The sequence below is a fragment of the Puma concolor genome, chromosome B1 (assembly GCF_028749965.1).
Source record: "Puma concolor isolate L17-30 chromosome B1, mPumCon1.1.hap2, whole genome shotgun sequence".
Lineage (NCBI taxonomy): Eukaryota > Metazoa > Chordata > Mammalia > Carnivora > Felidae > Puma > Puma concolor.
This window is the reverse complement of record NC_141670.1, coordinates 135,463,057-135,483,070: the sequence shown is the minus strand read 5'-3', so window position 1 is coordinate 135,483,070 and position 20,014 is coordinate 135,463,057. Positions and strand designations below refer to the sequence as shown.

The window sequence follows — 20,014 nt, the reverse complement described above, 5'->3', positions numbered from 1 at the left end:
TTTTCCAGTTAGGATCCTAATAGTACTGGTTTAAAGAGATCTCTTTAGCTGCTTTTGAGCTTCATAAATCTCCCGAAAGATTACCCTTCCTGCCTCATAGTAGTGATAAAGAGGCTTTTTTTTTTTCAAGTTAAGTGTCAATTCCAACCATCCACTAAACTTCATAATTAATACACTGTTGATGTAGTTCATTAGCAATAGTTTCTAGTTTAATACAGCTCCAGAAATATGCCCCTCAGTTCAAAGAGGCAATGGTTCAGAGCCCTTGCTCATGTCATCTTGCTGGCAACATCCATATTTACCATGAAACAAAAGAGGAATGTAGCACCCCTGTGGTTTTGGGGTTTACCTGGCTCATCTCTCTCAAACCATATACTTGCTTTGCCTACTTCCTGAGCTTTTCATAACCACTGAAGTGAAAGGAGCTAACTTCTCCTGAGAGCTTCTGTAATGTGCTAGATGCTTTGTATTAAATACTCACAATAATGTAACTCCCATTAATAGATTTGGAAACAAGCTCACAATAGTTGAGGTATACTCTCCTCCATTTTGCAGAAATGATTTCTTTCTTTAAGGTTTAAATGTCACCATCCCACAGACCTGCCATCACAACCCTTTATAAAGTAAATCTTTATTTTTCTCTAACACAGTAGCTTGTTAAGTTCTTGACACATATATCACAGTATGTTTACTTCTCTACTGCCTCTTTCGCCCAATGGTCTGAAAGCTCTAGGAGAACCAGAATCATATCTTCCTTCTCACTACTGTATTCCCAGCACTTATTACAGTGCCCTGCATCTAGTAGGCATTTTCAATATATATTTGTCAAATGGATGGATGGATGGATGGATGGATGGATGGATGGATGGATTAATGAGTGGATGAAAAGTGACAAAGAGTTGACTTTAAAACATAGGACTGTCTAACCACAACTCTACCATAAAGGTTATTCTATGACCCCACAGACAGTATTGTCAAAAAATTCTACTCCATCTCATTTTTTAAGTGCAAGTTGTTTTTATAGTTGTTTTTTTCCCTAAAATATAATTATAGACCTTTTTAGACTGAAATGTAAAATTAAGATACAAAGTACAGCCTCACAAAATTAGTTGAGTGACTACAACATGTTAAAGATATTTGCAGAAATATATTTCAAATATCAGATTAATATTGGGATTTTAGACTTGCTTATCTTGCCAGGACAGATCTATTTCTTAACATTCAGTGTCTACCCTGATCAGTAGCCAGTTTTGCACCCTGCGTATTTAACGTATTTGCAATTATTACTGAATTCCTGCTTATTTTGACAAATTTAACTTTATTTCCATTTTTGCTTGCAGAATCTTCAAGAATTAAAACCTTTGGATCAGTGTCTAATTGGACAAACTAAGGAAAACAGAAGAAAGAATCGATATAAAAATATACTTCCCTGTAAGTTCCAATTTGGCTTCAAATCAAATGTATGTCTAATATAATTTGAACTGATTGAAAACTTTTATGCTAGTTTACCTATTTCTCACATAAGTGTGTGTGCGCGCACACAAGCACATATTCAGAGATTTACATAAGTAACAAATACATTTAGATATAGAATGTGAATTCTTTTTCAAATCATCTATGATATACTAAAACTCACACTGAGGAATCTTAAATATTTCTTCAGACACTTGTGAGTTTTTACAGCATAGTATTAGAAATTAATCAGTGATGCCAAATCAGTAATTTTAAAGTCTTCTTGAAAATATGAAATCAACTTCTGGATGAGTGGTTTCTCAGTTCATGTGTCATGCCAACATCTATTTATTCCACTCACTTCATGGTAGAAAAACGTCTCTGATACATGTGCATGTGGCTGCAGTGGTACCAACGGTGGTACTACCAGGTTGCATTATAGTTTGAACTGTTTCAGATACAGGAAGGAAAAAAAGCAGTTCCTTTTTACCCACATTTTACCCATTCCACCAATCAACATGTGATTTTTTAAATTATATCTGTTTGTAGCCGAAATATCAATGTCTAGCAACTTTTTGTTTTCTTTAGCCACTTCTCATAGTAATGAGCAGCCACATATCTATGTATTAGCACATTGGATTCCACCATGTGTGACACAATGAGCCTATCCTCAAGGAAGTCATAAATTCAAAGACCCGTAACGGAGCCAATAGTGACAAATCATGCAATAAATAATAGCTGAATTTTCTCAACCCGAGACAGAAGACACAAAATTTATTTTGGCAAACTTCCTGCGAAAACAATCTTAACATCTTAAACATGTTAATCTTAACATCTTAAAAATTAAATTGAGGGGTGCCTGAGTGGCACAGTCAGTTGGACATCCGACTCTTGATTTATAGGTCATTATTTCTTTGTGGGATTGAGCCCCACATCAGGCTCTGCACTGACAGTGTGGAGCCTTCTTGGGATTCTCTCTCTCCCTCTCTTTCTGCATATCCCCCACTCATGTGCACACGTGCTCTCTCTCAAACTTAAATAAATAAACAAATAAACATGAAATCGATAATGGTTCAGTATAAAGTAGGTGGGAATTATTTCAGGCAAAAAGAAAAAGAAATGGTCAGACTAGTATCTTAAAATCAAATGGAGTAAGCCATGAATCTAAAACTACTGAGTGGATTTATTGCCATGAGTTATGATGTAAAAGTCAAGTAATTGAAGGGCAATTGATGGAGGATTTTGAAGCCTATTAATAAAGTCATAATTTGATAATCCTAGAAATTACCAGTTAAATTTATAAATGTTTTAAGTAGAAATGGCTTCTGATGTGTAAGTACATACAAATTAATTATCTTGGATAAGATGGCTTACATATACTTTCACTGGTTTGAAAATTTATATTCTGACTATGAAATTACCATCAGACAAAGACAAGAGCCTACATACCTGGAGAATAAAGTGAGCTACCTTTTGATTTATTGTGTTTATAGTTGGCTGCTGATTTAAAAGAACATAATTAGATGAGCAAGAGGTAATTATGCCAATTATACTTATAATAAGTACTTTAGTAAACACTATAATATTAATATTTGTTTTATGAAATAATCTTTTGGCATTGTCATTCATTAAATTCAGTCTTATTGTCACCATTAAGATAAGGATGGATAAGAAATAGTAAAGTTAAGTTTGTTTCTCTAGGAACTTGTTAAGAAGTTCTAAATGTATTAATTTATAAATTTCAGTTTTTCAGCCAAATCTGTGTAAATAATATCTAATTGTCTGTCAAACTCATTGAGTTGACATCTTAGATATACTTGTAATGAGTGAAATGGGTAAATATAAAATGATTTGGCTATACTATAATTTGAAAATATGCTTTTATTAAAATGTGTTTGTGATTTCATTTATGGCTCTGAGGAATTTTTAATAATCTTTGAGTGACCCTGTTTGTAAGGCTCTTGTTTAAAAATGCATGATACAGGGGTGCCTGGGTGGCTCAGTCAGTTAAGTGTCGGACTCATGATCTTACGGTTCATGAGATCGAGCCCGTGTTGGACTCTAAGCTGACAGTATAGAGCCTGCTTGGAATTCTTTCTCTCCTCTCTTTCTGCCCCTCTCCCACTTGAGCTTGCAAGCATACACAGTCTATCTCTCTTCAAATAATTTTAAAACCTTGAAAAAAAAAGAAATAGAACAAATTCTTTACAAAATACATAGAGTGGCTCAGTTAGTTAAGCATCTGACTCTTGATTACTGCTCAGGTCATGAGCTCATGGTTGGTGAGTTTAAGCTCTGCATTGAGCTCTGTGTTGACAGTGTGAAGTCTGCTTGGGCTTCTTTCTTTCTCTCTGCCACTCCCCCACTTGTGTGCTCTGTCACTGTCTTGCTCTCTCTCTCTCTCAAAATAAATAAACTGAAAGAAAGAAAGAAAGAAAGAAAGAAAGAAAGAAAGAAAGAAAGAAAGAAAAGAAGGAAAAGAAAGAAAAATGCATGATACAGATGGCTCTGTTTTGTGGTGGAAAATTCACAGATGACGCTACAAGAGTGCCTCTTGGAGATGAAGGTGGATATATCAATGCCAGCTTCATTAAGATACCAGTGGGAAAAGAAGAGTTTGTTTACATTGCCTGCCAAGGACCTCTCCCTACAACTGTTGGAGATTTCTGGCAGATGATTTGGGAACAAAAATCCACAGTGATAGCCATGATGACCCAAGAAGTAGAAGGGGAAAAAATCAAATGCCAGCGCTATTGGCCTAATATCCTGGGCAAAACGACAATGGTCAGTGACAGGCTTCGGCTGGCTCTTGTGAGAATGCAGCAGCTGAAGGGCTTTGTTGTCAGGGCAATGTCCCTAGAAGATATTCAGGTAAGCAAATTAAATCTTTCCATCTCCCAAGGCTTATCTCCTACTTGGAATGTAGGCCTAGATTCTTTCTTTGATAGCATCAGTGTATTCCTAAATGAAAGCCAACAACTTCTGGGTTCCCATTTCAGTGGCACTAATGTCACCCATTATTTTTTATCTAATGTAAACTTAAATGTGACCCTCTTCATGACTCCTACCAAGCCGTTTCCTCCAGTATGTACTGTATTAGAATGAAAATGAGAACACAGGACTCTTAAGGTGACCATCTATCATCCTTTGCGTAGTGATACAACAGAATGGCTCGAAGCTATGTGCTGGAAATGTTTTGTTTTTTTTTAAGGTCAAACCTCTCGGTAGAGTGAGTAAAAGTTTTTAAAAAATCTCTAAGTATCAAGTACTCCCCCATAAACAACATATTTAGTTTACTTGCTAATGAGGAAATGCTAATGTTGATGGTGCTGTGGAAAAAACCCTAAAGGACTTGACCAAGCCATAGGGATGGGGGAGGGTAGATTTCAGTCAGAAAGAGCAAGTGCAGAGGCCCTAGGCTTGAACTGTGCCTTAGTGTTTTTAAAGAGCCGCAAAGAGGTCTCTGTGGCCATGAGGAGCAGGTTAGGTCTGAGAGTAGCTGGGCCAAATTTTGTAAGGCAATTAAGCCATTGCAATGACTTTGGCTTTTATGCAGAGTGAGTTAAAAGTGAAGTCATTTAGAAAAGGTTGTTATTCACATCAAAATGTAATTTGCTTTTAGGATTTCCAAAAAGTAGTTTTTACCAGTATTTAAAATGTGGATTTAGCAACCTCCTTGATAAAGACCCTCCATGTGTTGTTTGATAGAGTCTTTGTCTCTTTCACCTTTCCTTTCATCCGATCCAATGGGCAAGTCAAAATTTGAAAGAACAGTATATTATTAAGAATTAAAACTTACGTGTGAACAATACAGTATGCCTTTATCTATTTTCTTTTGTTGTACAATTTCAGACAGGAGAGACGCGACATATTTCTCATCTGAATTTCACTGCCTGGCCAGACCACGATACACCTTCTCAGCCAGACGACTTGCTCACTTTTATCTCTTACATGAGACACATTCACAAATCGGGCCCAATCATCACACACTGCAGCGCTGGCATTGGACGTTCAGGGACCCTGATATGCATAGATGTGGTTTTAGGATTAATCAGTCAAGATCTTGACGTGAGTACAAGATATAGGCTGAAACTAGGGCCACCTGAGTGGCTCAGTTTGTTAAGCATCTGTCTCTTGATTTCAGCTCAGGTCTCATGGTCATGATTTTACAGTCATGAGATCAAGCCCCACATCAGGCTCTGCACTGGGTGTGGAGCCTACTTAAGATTCTCTCTCTCTCTCTCTCTCTCTCTCTCTCTCTCTCTCTCTCTTTCTCCCTCTGCCCTTTCCTCACTTGTGCTCACTCTGTCTCTCTCTGAAAAAAAAAAAAAAAAAGTTATAGGCTGAACTAGCATTTGACCAGAACTAATGGTAAAATCTAATTTTTAATAGTGTGCTATAATCTTGGAATTTTTTATTTAGCAGTTTCTATAAATCTCTCAATTTTCTTACTTCATCAAATTATAATTTAGTAAATGTTGTTCAAAACTACCCAGATCAGGGGCGCCTGGGTGGTGCAGTCGGTTAAGCGTCCGACTTCAGCCAGGTCACGATCTCGCGGTCCGTGAGTTCGAGCCCCGCATCAGGCTCGCGTCAGGCTCTGGGCTGATGGCTCAGAGCCTGGAGCCTGTTTCTGATTCTGTGTCTCTCTCTCTCTCTGCCCCTCCCCCGTTCATGCTCTGTCTCTCTCTGTCCCAAAAATAAATAAACGTTGGAAAAAAAAATTTAAAAAAAAAAAAAAAAAAAAAAAAACTACCCAGATCATAATCAAGAAGAAATAATACTTCAAATTTATATTTGATTTTTTGTTTTGTTGTTGTTGTTGTTTTTATTTTTTATTTATTTTTTGGGAGAGCGCAAGCAGGGAGGGGCAGAGAGAGAGGGACAGAGGATCTGAAGCGGGCCTAGCACTGACAGGCTGACAGCAGTGAGCCCAGTACAGGGCTTGAACTCATGACTCATGAGATCATGACCTGAGCTGAAGGTCGCTCAGCTGACTGAGCCACCCAGGTGCCCCAAATTTATGTTTGTTTTACTGGTTTTAACTGTGCTCAAAAGTCCCTTATGCACTATTGCATGTTACTCTTTATAGTCTGTAGGCTTGTATAAGATAAAGCCAGTGTCACCATCACACTTAGGAATAGAAATATTGAAGCACTGGGGCTGGTTCAGTTGGTAGAGCAAGCAACTCTTTATCTTAGGGTCCTAAGTTCAAGCCTCACATTGAGTTCGAGCTTACTTTATATACATATATATGTATATGTATATATATATGCACAAAAGAAAGTATATTGGGGCACCTGAGTGGCTCAGTCGGTTAAGCGTCCAACTTTGACTCAGGTCATGATCTCTCAGTTCATGAGTTCGAGCCCTGCGTAAGGGTCTGTGCTGACAGCTCAGAGCCTGGAGCCTGCTTCAGATTCTGTGTCTCCCACTCTCTCTGCCCCTCCCCTACTTTCTCTCTCTCTCTCAAAAATAAACATTAAAAAAACAATTTTTTTAAAAAAGACATATTCTTTTTTTGTTACTGTTACCTGTAGGTGGAAAATGTATACTTTGTTACTATACAAATTGATGCTAGTCACTAAACAATTACTTCTACTTTAAAAAAATTACTCAGTAAACAAAATTACTGATTACAATCTTATTAAAATTAAATTAGTATAAACCTTACTTACAATGTTAGAACATCTTACTGTATATAAGCAATTGAAATCATCATGTCTTAAAGAATTTTGGTTAAAAGCAGTTCTGTCTTGCTCTTCACACAGTATTGTATCTACCATTAATGATTTAAGTGGAACAAAACAAAACAGTCTATTTCTCCCTTGTTTCAAACTGCTAACATCAGTGAAAATAAAAAGATCAGGAATTTCATTCTGAAAAGCAAACTGCAGGAAAAATAGCTTGCCTTGTGTTTCTTTAAGGGTGATATGAGGGGCACCTGAGTGGCTCAGTCAGTTTAAGCATCTGATTTTGACTCAAGTCATGATCTCACGGTTTGTGGATTCAAGCCCCGCATCAGACTCTGTGCTGACAGCTGAGAGCCTGGAGCCTGCTTCAGATTCTGTGTCTCCCTCTCTCTCTCTCTCTCTCTCTGTCCCTTCCTCATTTGTGCTCTCTCTCACTCTCTCTCAAAAATAAATAAACTCCAAAAAAAATTTTTTTTAATAAAATAAATGGTGATATTAGAAATAAGTCAAATTCCAGAGGGAAGACAATTTCTGTTTGGGACTTTCAAATAAAACAACTTCCCCTAATTCTTACAAAGAACATAAATAAAATTATGAAATGATGGCAGAGTTAGTCCATTGACTTATTTTGTCTGGAACAATTTCCCAAAGCTGCTATAAGGGGAAGGAGAATGAGATATAGAAATCTATAGAAGTCCTTCCTCTGTGAACCTTTGGGGTTCAGATTCGGTGACACTTTCTCTAACGGATAGCCATTTCCTTTGACAGTTTGACATCTCTGACCTCGTGCGCTGCATGAGACTGCAAAGACATGGGATGGTTCAGACAGAGGTGAGTCTTGGTGTCTTCTAATTAGGATTTTCATGAGGATTCGGATCTTTTCAGAGTTCTGGTTAAACCATTTCTCTTCTTAATGGGCCTTCACATTATTCCTTAAAACCAAACATCTGTGGTAGTGAGGGACTTTTTTTTCTTTAAGCATGAGGACTAATTCAGAAAAAAATGAAAATATTTAAATTTTGCCTTTTATTTTTTTTAAAAATGAAGAAAAAAGGAGTGCCTGGGTGGCTTAGTCGGTTGAGCATCCAACTCTTGATTCTTCTTGGGTTGAGATCCCAGGGTTGTGGGATCAAGCCCTGCATCTGGTTCCATGCTGAACATGGAGGCTGCTTGGGCTTCTCTCTCTCTCTCGCTCTCGCTCTCACTCTCTTCCCCTCTCCTCCATCCCTCCCCATCTGCCCGCCCCCCCCAAAAAAAATAAGAAAAGGGGTGCCTGGTGGCTCAATTGGTTAAGCATCCAACTTCAGCTCAGGTCATGATCTCATAGCTCGTGGGTTCAAACCCCATGTTGGGCTCTGTGATAACATCTCAGAGCCTGGAACCTGCTTTGGATTCTGTGTCTCCCTCTCTCTGCCCCACCCCCACTCATGTTCTGTCTCTCTCCATCTCTTAAAAATAAGTAAACATTAAAATAAATATTTTTAATAAAAATACTTTTTTTTTAGTTTTTTTAAAAATGAGTGCATCTGCACTGCAAAGAACAGGGGGGCATGTTGGGGCAACAATTGGGGATGGTACCAAATAGCATATAATTAGTGGCATTCTTTCCCCGTTTCCAACTTAAAGATGTTAAAGGTAATATTCTTGCTACAGAAATTCCCCGAGAGAGAATGGAATCAGCAGCACTGAGCAGAAGGCCAGAAGGCAGGCTGGAGTTGCTTAGCTTGGACGAGGCACTCTTGGGGGAGAGTGAATGTGTGGATCTGTATCTCCTGTTTTGATCATGTTCATTTCGAACCATGATAACAAACCATGGGTTATATCACCCACTGACCTACAGACTTGTATCTTTCCAAGAACTGCATTATGTAGATTATCTGTCTGTTCTGAGCAGTTCCACTATTCTTATTGTTTGTATTGTGGGGAGGGATATGGAAGCTTTTTATATGTCTGTAAGTTCACATTTCTCTTCCTCGTGAAGAATATAACAGTTTATGACTATCTTTAAAATTAAAGTTTGCCTGCCTTCCATTCATGTACACTTTTAATTCAAGTTAAATCTCCTAAATATTAAGCTGATACACATTTTTTAGGTAAAGAGAACCTACTGATCTGAATAAGTTCTTTATACCCAGGAAATTGATTCATTCAACAAACACTTATTTACTGAGTGTCTGCTGTGGACCAGGCATGCTTCTAGGTACTTGGAGCACATCTGTGAATGACACAAAGATCCCTGCTAGAATAGCAAAGATCTTCTCATGGGGTGGTGAGGAGGAAGACAGATATTAGGCACACTAACTAAGTTATCTAAGATCTTTGAAAGCAATAAGTACTTTAGAGGGGAAAAAAAATAGATCGGGGCAAAGAGGAAGCATGGTGGCAGGCTGGGAGAGGTACTTTCAATAGGGTGGCAGCACTGAGAAAGTGACACTGGAGCCAAGATCTGAAGGAAGGGTAGTGCGGGTCATTGGCTGTGTGACAGTAAGAGCATTTCAGGCAGACAGAACCACCCATGTGGAGATCTGAGGCAGGAGCAGGTCTTGCGTGTTTAAACATGGCCATGGCTGGTGTGGCTGAGGTGGAAAAGGGAAGTGACAGGACCAGAGCCTGGGCTTTCTTCTGAGTGATGTGGACTGACCTGATCTGAGTCACATTTTAAAGGTCCTCTCTGGCTACTGTGCTAAAACAATACGGGATTTGGGGAGAAGGCTGCAGGGTTAGAAGCAGGTAGGTCCATTAGGTGGCAGGTGTGGTGCAGACTGGAGTGGTGGATGTAGGTGGATATAGGGGGAAGGGGGCATCGTGGGAAGTAGGCGTGCGAGAAAGTCAAAGATGAACTTGTGCAAAATGTGATGTGGGAAAGTCAAAATACAGATAAGCAAAAAGGAAACGAAAGGGTTACTTGTACTCCTACTCTCCAGAATTGTCAACATTTTAGGGAACGTTCTTACATTCTTTAGTCCAAACAAGTGCACAGGCATGACTGCTTTGAATGAGTTTCAACTGTAGTTGTTTTATTGCTTTCCATTTAGTATATCGTGAATTAATTCTTTGTATAACAAGAAAACTCAGATCACTGCACCATCAACTAAACAGAGAGTAATTTCACCAAAAAAAAAAAAAAAAAAGTTAATTTCGAAAGACTTTGATTCTTTGATTTCCATATTCTTTTGTTCCAGATATTTAAAGAAAATTACTTTGTATGGTGTCTCGGGTTTTGACATTTCAGAACATCAAGATGAGCTCAATAAACTCTACAGGAAATTCTGTAGGAAGTTTATTTTTCCCTTATAAAAGCAAATCATAAATATTACCAAAACACAAAACATAAAAGTGGAGTACCACAGACAGTTTCGGTTGGGACTCTGGGATATTTCCACCCCCAAGGCTTTTCCCCTCCCCGTTTTGTCCATCCAGTTTCAGCTTCTTATAATTTTTATGATACTGCACAACTCTATGTCCTGCGTCTTAATAGTAACTATAACAAAATTCTCCATATTTCCAAAATTACTCATGACGTATCTATTTCACATTATAAATCTAGAATCTGTCTCTTTTTTTTTTCTCTTTTGGCCATAGGATCAGTATATTTTCTGCTATCAGGTCATCCTTTATGTTCTGACGCGTCTTCAAGCTAAAGAAGAGCAAACAGAACAGCCACAGCTTCTGAAATAACAGGAAAAGAACAGCCTTCTGGATGCTTCTTCATCTCTCCCCCCGACCTCCAACAGATTTTCCTGCTCCCTGTTTAAAATAATGATCACAGGGCCGCACGTCCATACAACATTATTATGCTTATTCTCCTCTACCTTAGAGGGGCATTCTTCACAACAACGATGGTGAAATGCTGTATTTTTACAGCTACTTCAACCTGTGATGATAATTTAAAATTTTTTAGCACTAACTGAACAATGCAGATCTTAGCGATGATTAAGGCAGCCTTTGATTATAGTTGACATTGTTACAAAGACACACACACCAAGTCTATTTTTAATGCACCAATCTTGTTGATAGCAAAATTCTTTTCCAGTATTTTAATAGAGTTATTTTATAGGAGATACTTGAAACCAGTATTTAAGCTTTAAATGACAGTAATATTGGAATAGAAAAACGTAGCAAATGTTTACTGTATCAGTTTCTGATGTTTACTATATAGAATTTCCTATAATATATTTATATACTTTTTCATGAAAATGGAGTTATCAGATACATTTGTAACTGCATTATCTGTTATGCTTCATCTCACTCTGTAAATAAAAATACATCTTAAAAATATGAGCAAGCCAAAGTGTGTGCGGACAAATTCAACATTTTCAGTGTGTTATTTCTTAACACCCAGGCACTGGGGAGACAAGAACTTCTGGACCCCAACTTCCCATCTCCCCAACTTGGCCCCAGGCGTGCCGGCCCCAGGGACCAAGAGTGGTGTTAGAAACCCTGCTGGATCTTCATCAGGGTCTGACGTGAGGGTCCGTGTCCTGACCGACTGTAGCTAAGACATTCAGTCTCCCTTCCTTCCGCCTCGCCGTGAGTGGTGCCAGCTTACTGTGCCTCATACATAAATCAGAATACTTTCAAGTTCTAATTGTGGTAAAACTCAGAATATCTAAGCTGACAAGGGGTAATCAAGGAAAACAATATCACATTTCCTGGGAGGTTATATTTGGTTCTGCCTGAAGGGAAAGAGATCTGCCTCAAAGAGCCTGCTTCTGATTCTCAGTACCGACCGCTGCGAGTCCCTCAGTCCTAATTCTGTCAGCAGTTTTCCATTCAGCTGTGAGTGATGACATCTTGAAACCTGGGACACTGCTCAGTTCATCCTCATGGGACTAACCAGTTCTGAACTAGTCAACTTGAATTTCTGACCTCACCCAAGTGCAACGATTGGATGGAAACTAATCCTGAGTATCTGAGGCTGTTTGAAGGCAGAAGACACCATGGTCTGCACAGAGGGCCACAGTGATACAGTTGACTCCCCACCTGGTTGGAAGTAGTTACAAATCTGGCAACAGAAGCATCCACGCCACCATTCCTACCTCAGAGCAATTTTTATAGGGGCACCTGGGTGGCTCAGTCAGTGGAGTGTCAGACTCTTGGTTTTGGCTCAGGTCACGATCTCACAGTTCGTGAGATTGAGCCCCACATCGGGCTCTGCGCTGACAACATGGAGCCTGCTTGGGATTCTCTCTCTCTCTCTCTCTCTCTCTCTCTCTCTGTGCCTCCTCTGTGCAGTTTCTCTCTACCTGGCTTTCTCCCTCGAAATAAATAATAAAATTTAAATTAAAAAAAAAAAAAAGAACAGGTTTTGTAGATTGCATTGTAGCTGAAGACTTCATTTGGGAGAAAAGGGTTCTATTGCTTTAAAAGATATTTGGAAACCTCTGTTCTGAGTGAGTTGGAATCCTGAGGCCTTGTTTTCCTGTCATAAGCACAGGAAACCAGGCCAGCAGGGCTCTGGGAGGCAGTACAGCTGGAGATGATTAGCTATCATCTGAAGTCAACAGAGATGGGAGAGCGGAAAGCTGAAGAAGGATCCTTTTCTGGAAAGAATGTAGCTAGGAAATGGAAACTGTGGCAAGAAAATGTGGTTTCAGTTTACAACCCCTGAATGGAAACTTCATTGTAGTAAACATGTTACTGCTCTCATCTGGGCCCTGGCTCCCACTGCCATAGAATGGAAGGAGACCTTTGCTAGGGCCACTCTGGTTAGAAAGCATGGCAATGCCACAGAGCCAGAGTGGCACATGAAGGCACTCAAATATCGAATGGATAAACACCACTTGGCTCTTAACACACATTAGGTACCTAAGCGCTATAAAATATACACCAGAACATAATGGCTCAAACATAATAGAAGCTTGCTTCTCATTTCCTTAACAGTGCTGGGCAGGTAAACAGCTAAGCAAGATAGCTCTCTCCAGTGTGCAGGAACCCAGGTTGACAGAGGTTCTGCAGTCAACACACAACTTCCAAGGTCATCCTGGGAATTGTCTCCATTCCCCCAGCCAGAAAGGGGAAAGAGCATAGAGGACCACCTGTGGGGGATTTTAGGAGCTGGGCAGGCCTAGAAGCAAGGTACATTGCCTCTCATCCCCTCAGCCAGAACTGGCCAAACACTGCCCCTGAGTACTAGGAAGCTGGGAAACGAGTTGGCCGAACAGCTGTTCCCCATGATAACTCTATGCTACAGAAGGGGAAGCACAGATTGTGAGGGAATCTGTGTATAAAACTAAAGTATGTTGTAAAAGAATGGTATCTTGAGCCACCTGGGTCACTCAGCCGGTTAAACATCCAATTCTCGATTTCAGCTCCTGTCGAGATCCCAGGGTCTGAGATCAAGCCCTACATCAGACTGTGCTGAGCACGGAGCCTGCTTAAGATTCTCTCTCTCCCTTTGTCCCTCCCCTGTTCACACCTTCTCCCTCTCTCTCTAAAATAAGAAAAACTAAAAATTTTGTGAAAAGAATCGTATCTTAAGTATAGTCTTAAGCATTGCAAGATTAGAAACAGCACTTATCTGGGGCACTCGGGTGGCTCAGTGGGTTAAGCATCCGTCTCTCAGTTTCAGCTCAGGTCATGATCTCACAGCTTCGCGGGTGTGAGCCCCACATTGGGCTCTCTGCTGGCAGCGTGGAGCCTGCTTGGGATTCTCTCTCTCCTTCTCTCTCTCTGCCCCTCCCCCTCTTGGGCTATCAGAATGAATAAACTTATAAAAACAAAAACGCATTTATCCCCAAATCACAACTTTGGTAAATGTCATTAATAAAAGTATTTCTCAATTACGTTCAAAGGAGAAAAATGGCTGTTGAGAAAAAATCAGGTGTTCACATCTATGGTTCCAGATAGCCTGCTTGATCTCTTGCTTTTAAAATGACAAGTCGGGGCGCCTGGGTGGTGCAGTCGGTTAAGCGTCCGACTTCAGCCAGGTCACGATCTCGCGGTCCGTGAGTTCGAGCCCCGCGTCGGGCTCTGGGCTGATGGCTCAGAGACTGGAGCCTGTTTCCGATTCTGTGTCTCCCTCTCTCTCTGCCCCTCCCCCGTTCATGCTCTGTCTCTCTCTGTCCCAAAAATAAATAAACGTTTAAAAAAAAAAAAAATTAAAAAAAAAAAATAAAATGACAAGTTATCAGGGTGTCTGGGTGGCTCAGTTGGTTAAGCATCTGACTTTGACTCAGGTCATGATCTCATGGTTTGTGAGTTTGAGCCCCGCGTTGGGCTCTGTGCTATAACAGCTCACGGCCTAGAGCCTGCTTCAGATTCTGTGTCTCCCTCTCTCTGCCCCTCCTCCACTTGTGCTCTGTCTCTCAAAAATAATGAAAAAAAATTTTTTTTAGTGATTAGTTATTTAAGTGCAATCTGATAGATTCAAGAAATTAAAAGAACAGTTCACCAAAGCTATCCTCTGGTGATAGATGCCTTGACAGTGAAAGAATGTGTTTCCATTTTACATTAATTCAGAAATATTTAAGGTACTTTATTATGGTGGAGATAAATGTAACAAATTATGCATTGACCTGCATAATATTTTAAAAGGTTTTTTGTTTTGTTTTGTTTTGTTTTGTTTTTTTTTATTTTTGGGACAGAGAGAGACAGAGCATGAACGGGGGAGGGGCAGAGAGAGAGGGAGACACAGAATCGGAAACAGGCTCCAGGCTCTGAGCCATCAGCCCAGAGCCCGACGTGGGGCTCGAACTCACGGACCGCGAGATCGTGACCTGGCTGAAGTCGGCCGCTCAACCGACTGCGCCACCCAGGCGCCCGACCTGCATAATATTTTAAAGTCAATGTAAATTGTAACAGATTAACTTGGAATTATATTTGACTGCAAGTTGTCAAAAGCTAGCCAAACAAGCTTCTACAAATCAGAGATTTCTTTCCTTAGGAAAACAAATTCAAGGGGTTCCTGGGTAGTTCAGTCAATTGAGTGTCTGACTCTTGGTTTTCAGCTCACGTCACGATCTCACAGTTCGTGAGTTCAAGCCCCGCATTGGGCTCTGTGCTAACAGCACAGAGCCTGCTTGGGATTCTCTGCCCCTGCCCTGCTCACTCTCTGTCTCTCTCAAAATAAATAAATATTAAAAATTAACTTAAAAATTCAAAAGTAGGCAGTTGCTGGCATTGATTCTATAGTTCAAGAATGCCAAGAGATACATAGTTATCCTGACCTTTGCTTCGCTGTCTGGAAATGGCTGCTTCAGCTCCAGCTATTTTATCCATATTCTAGGAACGAAATAGTATTGGCAAGGAGAAAGAGTCCATCCGTCCCTACAGCAAGAAAGCAAAACTTTCCAGAAATCACAAGCAGACTTCACTCCTCTCTTATTAGCAAGAACTGTGTTGCATGACCATCTCCAACTTCAAGAAAGCTATTTTTAGCTACAAATCGCTTCCCTGAACAAAATCTTGGTTCTGTTAAGAAGGACAAGGGAAACAATACCTATATGGTAGCAGTGTGTGCCTTTCCAGTTCTCCCAGTTTCCACCATTCCTTAGTAGCTAACACGGTGTCCATCTTCTAAGATCTTCCTGACCCCAGAGGTATCTGAATTTATAGCTGTTGAAAATTCACAGACCAGAAGTATTTGAAAGTGATCTTCAGGGGGGACTGGGCGGCTCACTTGGTTAAGCATCCGACTCTTGATTTTGGCTCAGGTCATGTTCTCATGGTTTGCGGGATCGAGCCCTGCATCGAGCTCTGCACTGACAGCATGCAGCCTGCTTGCAATTCTCTCTGCCCCTCCCCCATCAATAAATAAATAAACATTTTTAAAGACATTCATACTATTTTTTTTAACATTCATTTTTGAGAGAGTACTAGCTGGGGGGGAGGGGGGGGGTAGAGGGCGACAGAGAGAGAGGGAAGACACAGAATCTGAAGCAGGCTCTAGGCGCTGAGTTGTCAGCATAATGCGGGGCTTGAACCCATGAACCGTGAGATCATGACCTGAGCTGAAGTTGGACACTTAACCGACAGAACCACCCAGGTGCCCCAATAAACATTTTTTTTAAAGTAGTCTCCAGCTTCATGGGTTTAGAAACATATCCATTCACGCAAAATTCAGTATATTCTAGAGATCATGCTAAGCAAATCTCAGGATGCCTGCTGATAAGTCATGTTGCCAGTTTTTAGCTTAGCTCTATCCAGCAGAATAAGTGATCGTCCAGGTTGGGCTCCTCCAGGTGGGCGAAGTGCACACAAAGGCTGGTCAGAAGGTTGCTTAGAGGCTAAGATATGATCCATTGAACTGTGTTAGGCCGAACTACCCTTTGTACTCCAGGATGAATTATGACTGCACAAGGAAGGGAAAGGTTCACAACACTCACTGAGCACTTCCCATGTATTAAACCAGGTATTTTCAAGGTGTTTAGGGTTGAATGTTACCACCCTTTTCAAGAGAGGAAACTAAAGTTCAGAGGGACCGTCACAGGCCCGATGTTGCCCAAATAACAGAGCTGGAATTCAATGTGAAGTTGAACTGACTTCATCCCACTACTCCCAAGGCGTCCTAGCTTTTTAAGTGGAACAAAGCAAGTGGCCCTGGCAAAGCCATGTGCTTCCCACTGTGCTGTGCTGCCTCAAGTATCCAGCAGCTCTTCTCATAGAGCTGGACTCATTCTGCTTGACATAATTCTCTGGCCCCACTGCTGAGCTTTATATAGGCACTGGCTTTCATGAACCCATAATTATTTAAATCAGTTAAATAATTAAATCAGTTAGAATACAATTTATTCAGTTAAAACCTTTTTTTATTTTTTTTTATTTTGTTTAGTTACATTCTTCATGCTAAAGATAACTGTAGCCTCCAGGACAACATGACCGTTTCCAGTTCTCAGTGACACGTTTACAAACCGTTTCTGGAGATGGCAGTCTTCTGATGGGACTGCTTTCAGACCCTTACATTGATTTGTGTCATGTCTGTCTTAAGTGATGGCTTTTGGTGGTCTTATCCCCATACCAGTCCTGACCATTGTAAATACTGACCACGTACTTAATGCTTTCGGAACAGAGCATTGGATTTCACCACTTTGTGTTAGGTGCCTAGGCAGAGAAACAATTTACAAATTCATTGTCTATGGATTCTTTAAAATTCATGTTAATGCTCGTTTTAGGACGGGGAATCTCTGTGAATGCCCAACTCCACTGACTGTGTTCATTGCAGGGATCTAGTCCCACTAAAGCGTGAACCATGCCAGCAGGAAACCTTCCTGCCTCGTTACTGCCCCATGTCCCAAGTGCCTATACACAGCACAGACTAGCTTCTCAACACCTAAACATTTATCAGGTGGATAAATGGAAATCCTCACGTAGTAAAGCAGCAGTTGAGAATTAAACATGTCACAGTCTGCATAGTTCTTTTCCGTATAAATATACCTGTGACACTTACTGAGGCTCTTTCTGTACTACCACAAAGATGGTCTTGGGGCACCTCGGTGGCTCAGTCGGTTGAGCATCTGACTTGGCCTCAGGTCATGGTCTCATGGTCTGTGAGTTTGAGCCCCGCATCGGGCTCTGTGCTGACAGCTCAGAGCCTGGAGCCTGCTGTAGATTCTGTGTCTCCCTCTCTCTCTGCCCCTCCCCCACTCGTGCTCTGTCTCTTTCTGTCTCAAAAATAAATAAAGGTTTAAAAAAAAATTTTTTTAAAGATGTTCTTAATTGTCATGAGAATACGTTAATAATCATTATCATTATATTAACCTACAGGCCCTGGGGAATGCTTACAAAATAAAATTGCCAAGCACTAAATCTCAGACAATATACTTTCTCACACATTTCAAACCTTACAAATAAGAATAGACAGAGAAAAATGGAACTAAATACAGCCCCAACAAACACACATTATATAGGAAATTATGTGAGAAAGGTGGCATTTCGAATCAGTGGAGAAAAGATGAATGGTTCAATATATGATGTTGGAGCAGTTAGTCATAAAAAAAAGGTAGATTCTTAACACACCATACAAAAACGTAAATTCAAAATGGAATAAACATGTTTAGCTCATACAAGTAATAAAAAAATATTTGGGAAATATTTTTAATAATGTCAGAATAGAGGAAGAAGGGTTTTACCTACTCCCAGACAGCACACACAGCAGATGGTAAATACCCCCAAATAGAACACCTTGCAAAGGGGCTAAATACATTCTCAAAAAGAAATACTATCATAATTCACAATCCACACAAAAATAGAACATTTGACAGATATCAAGGTCAAAAAACATTTTTCAATAGACTAATAAACTAAATATATAAAAAAAATAAAACTTCCATACAGCAAAAGACATAGAAAAACAAAAGCTAAAAGATTAAAAGTAGGCAAAATGTTGACATAATAGGACAAGGTGTCACTATCCATGATGTGCTACAATGTTATCAATCAAAAAGGGAAAATTATAATAGTAAGGCCAGCAAAGGACCTGAATAGGCAAGTGATCATGGAAAATACTCTAATTCACTTATCATTTTTTAAACGCAATTGTAAATGAGATATTTTCACAAATCAGAACTGATCATTCTTTAGACTGGTGCAACCATGGGAAAGCCAGGCCCACTCAGTCACTTCTTACATCACCAGAGAGCAGCCTGACCAATATCTTAATATGCACTGGCCTGGCTGTTCAAGTCATAGGAAGTAATCCTCCAAAAACGCTTGCACAGCAGTACGGGTGTTCGTAGCAGCATTAGAATACCAGTGGGTTGAAAGCTATCTAAATGTCCACAAATAAGGAATGGTTAAATAAATTACAGTACTTCTATGCAATGGAACACTTCTATGAAGCCACGGTTCTAAAGAATGAGGTAGGTCAACAATGACTGACATGTAAAGATGCTGCATAATGCGTCATTGATTTATGAAATAGTACATATTGAATGATCTCAATCTATGGAATGTTTCTTAAAATGATATATAAGCAAAAAGTGTTTATATATTGTACCTATCATTAGGGACTGAAAATATGGGGCATTCACATTTTAACCACAAGTGGTCATTAAATTCCCTCTAAACTTATTTTGCATCTACGGTCCAAAAAGATTTCCAAGCCCTAAAAAAAATTATTATTTGAGAAATGGCCTCATTTTTTATGGGAACTGTATGCTTCCTCCCCAGTTCTCCAAAGAACCTGTCCAAAAATCAAGTGGGTCCAGACTCTGTTCTTTCCCTGCAGCAGGCAGTGGAATCTCCTCTGCAGAGTCCTATGTCTCAGGAAAATTAAGATCCAGGATGACTTTGCATGACAGTGTTACTCTTCACTATGTGGGAAGACAAGAACACACAGCAGCAGCTAGTAAATATATTGTGCAAACCCCCAAAAGACTCCCGGAAATAGGCAGAATACATTCTCAAAAATGGATCCTATGACAGTTCACAAACCACATGAAAATATAAATATCCAATATTCCCATAGGCCCTGCCAATGAGATCCAAACATCAGTTCTGCACTGTCTTTACTGGCCACTGAGGAAGACGGAGACCAGTCAGGCCAGCAATCCTTACTAGGTACCAGAAGAGATGTGGCCAGTTGGCTCAAGGGTTGTATGGAGATCCATCGGCATTGATGGCCCAGAAGTTATGGTGACTTCCTCATTCACCTCCAAAAAAGCACCAGTCTCTTTGGGAGAAGTGGATTTCTTGTTATGGCAGCCTTCTTCACAACGTGTGTTCTTTTTTCTGTGTTCATTCTTCAATCTCCTCTTGTACATCTTGTATGCTAGGTGTTAAAACATACAAGTACTAAAACATCACTTAGCAAACACTGTAATGTAGTGATATTGTGTACTTGTCAACACTTTGGGGCTATGTTTGCTTTGGGCCATATATGTGAAAATACACAGGAAAAAGAAGGAAAAAAAGAAAGGAAAAGAGATGGA

General features: G+C 40.0%; 2 protein-coding genes across 12 annotated transcripts in view; one reads left to right on the top strand and one right to left on the bottom strand.

Annotated features, from left to right (window-relative positions):
• PTPN13 (protein tyrosine phosphatase non-receptor type 13) overlaps positions 1 to 11,423 on the top strand; it is a 229,600-nt gene extending 218,177 nt beyond the window's left edge. For 9 of the 10 annotated variants that reach the window (XM_086704646.1, XM_086704647.1, XM_086704645.1 and 6 more), the window contains 5 exons: positions 1,341 to 1,431; positions 3,986 to 4,323; positions 5,305 to 5,520; positions 7,914 to 7,976; positions 10,728 to 11,423. In XM_086704646.1, the coding sequence (XP_086560772.1) occupies positions 1,341 to 1,431; positions 3,986 to 4,323; positions 5,305 to 5,520; positions 7,914 to 7,976; positions 10,728 to 10,823 (804 nt within the window). In that variant the 3' untranslated portion in view covers positions 10,824 to 11,423. The remainder of the gene's footprint in view (positions 1 to 1,340; positions 1,432 to 3,985; positions 4,324 to 5,304; positions 5,521 to 7,913; positions 7,977 to 10,727) is intronic. The other variant, XM_086704643.1, reaches the window with a different exon arrangement.
• Positions 11,424 to 18,165: 6,742 nt separating this feature from the next.
• Positions 18,166 to 20,014, bottom strand: part of SLC10A6 (solute carrier family 10 member 6) — a 31,265-nt gene continuing 29,416 nt past the window's right edge. Inside the window, exon 6 of one of the 2 annotated variants that reach the window (XM_025922089.2) lies at positions 18,166 to 19,854. In XM_025922089.2, the coding sequence (XP_025777874.1) occupies positions 19,640 to 19,854 (215 nt within the window). In that variant the 3' untranslated portion in view covers positions 18,166 to 19,639. Of the gene's footprint in view, positions 19,878 to 20,014 lie in introns of both variants that reach the window. The other variant, XM_086704635.1, reaches the window with a different exon arrangement.